At 36.6% G+C, this 7,316-nt stretch overlaps 2 protein-coding genes across 2 annotated transcripts; one reads left to right on the top strand and one right to left on the bottom strand.

Moving 5' to 3' along the window:
• The first annotated feature begins 539 nt into the window (after positions 1-539).
• LOC110885486 (ras-related protein RABA2a) lies at positions 540-2,550 on the top strand. Its single transcript, XM_022133195.2, has 2 exons — positions 540-830; positions 1,910-2,550. Exons 1-2 carry the CDS (start codon positions 666-668, stop codon positions 2,390-2,392), a joined length of 648 nt encoding a protein of 215 aa, XP_021988887.1. The 5' UTR covers positions 540-665; the 3' UTR covers positions 2,393-2,550.
• A 667-nt stretch (positions 2,551-3,217) lies between these two features.
• Positions 3,218-7,061, bottom strand: LOC110885487 (ras-related protein RABD1). The gene is made up of 8 exons (XM_022133196.2): positions 6,904-7,061; positions 6,756-6,828; positions 6,357-6,404; positions 6,237-6,284; positions 5,884-5,955; positions 3,838-3,993; positions 3,658-3,761; positions 3,218-3,573 (listed from the first exon to the last, which is right to left on the bottom strand). The coding sequence occupies exons 1-8, from the start codon at positions 6,915-6,917 to the stop codon at positions 3,489-3,491; spliced, it is 600 nt and encodes a 199-aa protein (XP_021988888.1). The 5' UTR covers positions 6,918-7,061; the 3' UTR covers positions 3,218-3,488.
• Positions 7,062-7,316: the final 255 nt, after the last annotated feature.

Below are 7,316 nucleotides of genomic sequence, written 5' to 3' on the forward strand. Positions count from 1 at the left end.
CCTTCAGATCTGAAACCCTAGAACATAACAAAACCCCTCACAGCATGGTGGTTCTTCGCAGATCTGAAACACAATGGCGGTGGTTAGGGTTTCGGGTTTAAAGGCAGCAACGGTAGTGGCGTGTATATGTGTGACAGGCGTGGCATGGGATATGGTTTATGTTGTCACGGTGGTTCCATCGGTCGGTTAGCGGTGGGTAGGGGTATTGTAGACTGAGAGAGTATAAGAGTGGAGGGGTTTTGTCGTCGTTCCGTAACAACGCAACAAAGGTGGAGTTGTAAAGGGGTTTACAAATAAAGGAATGTGATTGTAATTATTGAAGTTAAAAAACATCAATTGTAATACAATACAAACATAAAGAACAAAAAACGTAATTTACCAAAAGAAAAAAAGAATTTACAAATATCGAAACGGCAAAGAAATTTTATATGACTAGAAGATTTATAAAAACTAAAGTGAAGGGACTGAAAGTGCAGATTAGCAAATAGTGAAGGGACCATCTTCTTTAATCTGTCATGTCAGCTGTTCGATTCGATTTTGGGTTCAAATTTCTCGTCTCATATATCGGTTCCACACCTCCACATCAACTGCGTGAGTGACGGTGACTGTGTGTGTGAGAGAGAGAGAGAGAGAGAATCGGAGATCCTGTGGACGAAGAGAGAAAGATGGCAAGAAGACCGGACGAAGAGTACGATTACCTGTTCAAAGTCGTGTTGATTGGCGATTCAGGCGTTGGTAAATCCAATCTTCTCTCCAGATTCACCAGAAATGAGTTCTGTTTGGAATCTAAATCCACTATCGGCGTCGAATTCGCTACTCGTACTCTTCAAGTACTCTCTCTCTATATATATATACACCTTTATCATTCTCCTCATTTGTTTATATTGTTGTTGGATCTCTATCTGAAAACCTGTAGTTATGCTGTTTAAACTTGTATATATGCGTAATTTGATCGCATCCGTATGGAAATGTGTTGTTAGATCCAGAATTATGTGAGATTGATGTTGCAGTTGCTTTTAATCGATCTGTTTTGGCGTAAATCTGTTGATAATTTGATTCTCCGTGATCTGTGTTTCAAAAGTTTGATGCAGATTTAAATTTAGTCATTTAGAACAGAGTGATTCAATTGCAATGTTTAGGTTAAATAATTTGTTTTATGTGAATATGTGATTACTGATTAGTGAAAACTGGACTGAATAGTATTAATTGTTACAGTTGATATAGTTGATGATTGTATAAGCTGGTAGTTGTTTTTCACCTTTTTATGTTCGTTTTGTTCTACGGATTGCGGAATTTACTAAAACGTTGTAGATCGTGTTTGTTGATTGCGTTTTATGTATCTGTTCTGTTTAGTTGCAGCTAGATAGTATCGTAGTTTTGATGTAAATCTACAAGTGGTTTCTTACAGCTTGCTAGCCATTGTCTCTTTTGGTGTGTGTTTTTTGATAAATTTGCCTTTTAGAAAATGTAAATCTACAAGTGTAGTGATGTCTCACTGTGAGTAGAATAGCATGGACCACTGGAATGATAGAGGTTATTTCAGGTTTCTAAGCCATGTGATGTGAGTTGTTGTTAGCACATTTAATCAATGTAAACTGTTGAGTTGTTAAAAGTGTATGCACATGCATAGTACACAACCATCTATAGACTGTAGCTACCCAAAACAAGTTATAAATGTTTGCATTATTACATCTCTCATCTCTGTGTACTATTTCTATTGAATCTTGATAAGTAGTTCTTAAAATATTATTTAACTTTTCAGCTGTCCAACCATATGTGGCTTATGTGCATATTGGTCGGTGCTAAGAGCCAGTTTCTTTGTCACTTTGTGTAACTATAACAAAGTTTGTGACCAATTGACAACAGTAGTTTAATATCACTATCATGAATTTACAATTTTCATCTTCAGGTTGAAGGAAGGACGATAAAGGCTCAGATATGGGACACAGCAGGACAAGAGCGATACAGAGCAATCACGAGTGCATATTACAGGGGTGCCCTTGGAGCACTTCTAGTCTATGACGTCACAAAACCGACAACCTTTGAAAACATAAGCAGGTGGTTGAAGGAATTAAGGGACCATGCAGATGCCAACATTGTGATCATGCTTATAGGTAACAAAACTGATCTCAAACATCTTAGGGCTGTTGCTGTAGAAGATGCACAAAGTTTTGCAGAGAGAGAAGGTCTCTCTTTCATTGAGACATCTGCTTTAGAAGCTGTAAATGTTGAGAAGTCGTTTCAAACGATTCTTGGTGAGATATATCGAATTATTAGCAAGAAATCGATATCTGCAGGTGAGACTGGACCGGCTAGCGTTAAACAGGGTGAGACACTTGTTGTTGGATCACAAGATGCTAATGCAAAGAAGGCTTGTTGTTCATCGTCCTAACCGCTTTGGTTAAAAACTTGTTTGAATTCTCGTGTTAAATTCTGTTTTTTTTTTTTGGTTCTCATTTGGTTAAATCGCAAGGTGGCTATGGATTGTAGTTGATTTTGGTTTTATTATTGATTTCCTACTATATGGTTTTTTTTTTCATTCATGCTCAATCTTTCTGTGTGGTTCATCTTTGAGGGCTGCAGTTTGTCTAGATGAATATTTATTTCTTACATTTGCACTTCATTTTTGTTTGTAGAAATTAGGACTATCATCCATGTTGAATCGAAACGACAAACCCAAGCACGACTCGTATATATTCATGTCAAACAAATCAACTCTAACCGCACCCAATTATCTAAAGTTCTAAGCGAGTCAAACGCTCTTGTATTTTAAATGACTTTTAAATTTTCATAAACAGGTTGGCGGGTTGTAATAAACGGGTTGGAGAGGTGGCTTGGTTGGCGAGTTGGCCCTATAGACAGATTGTAGCCCAAAACGGTTCTTAGACAAATCAACAAGAATACAACCTATTATTAAATCTAAACACGGTTGTTTCATAAACGGATTGTATTGAAACGGTTCTTAAACAGATCAATCTAAACACGGTTGTTTCATAAACGGATTGTATTGACTATTGACCATCGAAAACCATATAACCATGTATCGTTTCAACTATGTCAATTTTCCACCTCGAATATAAACAGGAGTATTTGCCCAGTAGAAACGAGCTATCCCACAACCATAATAATCCTAGATGACAATTTCAAACTCATTTATTTATAACAGATCAATTTATGTTTGATATAAACCAACGTCGAGCAATGTAAGCTTATAATCTAATTAATCCAAAAAAAATTATTGGGATAGTATTTCAAAGTGTAATAGAACGAAAACTAGATCAAAAGCGTTTCAAGTCGGCGGCCCGACCTTTTTAACCTGTTGTGACCCGTCACACAACCATGCTCATTTTGCCACCTTTCAAAGTAATTTGATGCAGAAAATTACCCGTAGTTGAAATCAGATGATACAAAAAAGTCCATGAAGCTAATTAAAAGCCAACAACATTTTACAAACATTTTTACCAGTTGTCCTGCGGACCTTAACAGTATTAACCACAACAATTGCTCTTCTGCTCAATCGGCTGCCCTTTGATTTGAACTATGCTCTTGTCGCCCGTTGGCTGGTTACCCATTCTACAATTTCAAACAACCAAAACAAAAAATTTTTAAAAAAAATCGCACTCAAATTATTGTTAAAAAGACCCGTAGCTGTCTTACTTTTTCTTTATCTCTGCAGCCATTGTCAAGAAAGCCTGTTCCACGTTTACGGAGTCTTTTGCACTGGTCTCGAGGAAAGGGATCCCGAGCTCATCTGCAAATGCCTGCAGGTCAACGAGGGTTAAACGGTAATTTTTACCAAAGGGTTGACTGAAACGTTACAACATTCTTGTGGCATACCTTAGCTGTTTGTGTGTCAACAACCTTGTTCTCAACTAGATCACATTTGTTTCCAACAAGAAGCTTGCAGACTGATTCATTTGCATATCTGTCGATTTCACTCAGCCATTGCTTCACATTGTTGAAGCTCTCCATCTCAGTCACATCATACACGATCTGATACAGAAACTATAGTAAGCTATTCGATACAAATACTTTTTTTAGATAACGAAATTTATTCTTTTATTCAAACAATTACTCGTAAATATTTGAATAGATCACTTCCGAGTCAGAAAAGTCGAATAATAAACAAAAGTTAAGAGAAACCGATAAATGTCAGCTTTTCAGTTTTTTTCAAGGCTTGATTAATTGACAAATTGATTTTTAATATTTGTCATAAAAATTCAATTTTAATCACATGGGATCTGTCCACGGCTTTCAATATGAATGTCCTCGGCAGAGAAAATAAAAGCAATCAATTAGTGTGTACTTTATAACACATCAAAAATTTACCTAGAAGTCGTATAACACAAATATAATATGTAGTTTTTTCGGTGATTAGCACATTGTACATAATGTTTAAATGTGTTGATGAAAATAGATAATTTAAATTTCCTACTAAATCGGACAACGAAATACTGTAATTCATACATGATCTAATATGGGAATTTGAGTTATGTTACTAAGTTATGATACAGATAATTTTCTAAATGACCAAATTCAGTATTTGCCAGTGTTGTAAAAGTCGCTAGGCGGTCCCTAGTCGGCCGACTGGGGAGTTAGGAGTAATTGGAGTACTCGGAGAGTATTCGGGGAGTACGCAGACATGATAAATATAAAGAAAATTAGTTGTTATATATTATATATAGAGTAAAATACACGGATAGTCCCTGTGGTTTGGTGAAATTTCACCTTTAGTCCCCAACTTTTCAAAATTACACTCTTAGTCCCTGTGGTTTGACAAGTTGTTACTCGGATAGTCCCCAAAGCGGATGGAGGTTAGTTTTTCTGGTTAAGTGGGTGTGAAATAACAAGGACTATCCGAGTAACAACTTGTCAAACCACAGGGACTATCTGAGTAACAACTTGTCAAACCATAGGGACTATCCGAGTAACCTTCATCCGCTTTAGGGACTACCCGAGTAACAACTTGTCAAACCACAGGGAGTCAGGGACTAAGAGTGTAATTATGAAAAGTTGAGGACTAAAGTTGAAATTTCACCAAACCACAGGGACTATCCGTGCATTTTACTCTTATATATATGTTAAAATAAGCATAATTCATGTCAAAATGAGTATAATTTAAAATGAAACATGTTTGAATTTCAAATCTCACCGAGTATAAGGCCGAGTAGTCCGAGTACAAGGCGCCGAGTACAAGTCTGAGTATTCAGAATACAGGTCCGACTAGTTTGAGTACAAGGCCGAGTAGTCCAAGTACAAGGCCGAGTATGCCGATGTTGACCGATTTTGACTGCCGCCGACTAGTCAAGTCCGACTAGGGTAAACTCGCCTCGGAGGTGGTCCGAGGACCGAGTACAAGGCCAAGTAGGCCGACTTTTACAACACTGCTTGATATGATTACTCAAAAACGATTGAAAATATTACGAATGTCCTAGTCGGGAAAGTCATAATAGATGTTAACAAAGACCGATAAATGTCGGCTTTTCAGTTTTTTAAGGCTTATTTTAGTGATGAATTGCTTTTGAATTTGGGACATAAAATTTCAGTGGTATATCACATGGGTCTGCACACAGCTCTCAATATGAATGTCTTTGGCAGAGAAAATAAATGCAATTTACTAGAGTTCACTTTATAACACATCAAGCATCTACCTAGTAATCATATGGATAAATGCCGATGCATATAACCATCAATGTAGGTAATGTGGTATATATTCATGACAATTAAGTTCTGTAATAAATAGAAATTTTAACCAAAAACAGATATGTAGTTTTTCGGTAATTATTAATTAGCACATTGTATATAATGTTTAAATGTGTTGATGCACGTAAATTTTCTTTGAACTTTATACTAAAATGGACAAAGTAATACTGTAATTCTTACAATTATTCCATGTGCTCCTCTGTAGTAACTGCTTGTTATAGTCCGAAACCGCTCCTGGCCAGCAGTATCCCACTGCCGAAGACAAAAACTTTACGTAAAAACTACGAGATATAAAAGTTTTTCCATCCATTCAAACAACTCTAGTCATAGTAGTCAAAGGGCGCGCGCCTAGCCGAAGAGAGGCTACACACCTCGGTTAAACACAAAGTGGCTTTTAGCAACAATGAAATCCGCAAAGTCATTTTTATCAAAAAAAAAAAAAAAAACATTTTGAATCAACACAAGAGTGAGAAAACAACTCTAAATAATCTTCTGCATAAACTATCAAATAAAAAAGTTTTATGTGTACTCACTATCTGCAGCTTGATGGTCTTCCTATCCTGCTCCACAGTCCTAATTTTCTGCATCATCATAATACACATTAGCAAGACCTAAACTACAACAGCCACATATACAAGAAAGAAAAAACTCACAAAGTCAACTCCAATTGTGCTTATGTAACTATCCACATAAGAATCATCCTGAAAGTAACAAAAACAAAAAAAACCATAAGATCCTCAAGAAAAAAAATGCAGTCAGATACAAATCAAATAAACCCTAGTTATGATAAATTTATATAATGTTAAACCCCTTCTATCATACCCAATCTATTAAATTAACCTTTAAAATATTGTAACACCCTAGTGGAATAAAATCAGTAGAATGAATATGCTGTATACTTAGAAATTTAATCCAAAGCAAAAAAAAAAAAAAATCACTACTTCTGCTGGTAAAAATGAAAGCAAAAACTATACAGAAGTTGAAAGCATGAATATGCACAGAGTTAAAGCAGTCGATGGAGATATAACGATTATTGAAGTATGAAAAATTACAGCAAATCGGAGAAGAAGGCATGATTTTCCGACGGAGGAGTCACCGATGAGTAAAAGTTTGAAGAGATAATCGCTGCAAAAGAGGAAATTAGAGTTGAGTGAATAAGAAATCGGAAATGGTAAGCCGGAGAAAGATAGGGGAACTGACTATTCGTTGCTCATTGTGACGGTGTCGGTGGATGATTGGTTTCTTTCTACGTCATTAATTCAAAGGAAGATAGATAGATGGGTGAGTCAAAAAGATGGAGAGGATGATTACTATTAATCTTTGAGCCGTTTTATATTATATTTCCCATTCTGCCCCTTTCCTTTTAGGGTATACGAAGTGGTCGCGGCAAGGGGAATCGGCAACCTCTTTGTCGATCGGCAGCACCGTCGCCAAGGATGTTTGCCGCGTGGGGAAGTGCCAAATTGGGGAGACTTTGCCAATAGGGAAAAGAAGAGGGAGAGGGTAAGTGGTGGGTCCCAGACTTATATCAATGAATCACATTTTTTTTTAAATTAGTTTGTCTAATCTCATTTTAGACATCCATCCCTTAGGTCATCCGTAGTCATAAAGCC

Source organism: Helianthus annuus, chromosome 10, assembly GCF_002127325.2.
Source record: "Helianthus annuus cultivar XRQ/B chromosome 10, HanXRQr2.0-SUNRISE, whole genome shotgun sequence".
Lineage (NCBI taxonomy): Eukaryota > Viridiplantae > Streptophyta > Magnoliopsida > Asterales > Asteraceae > Helianthus > Helianthus annuus.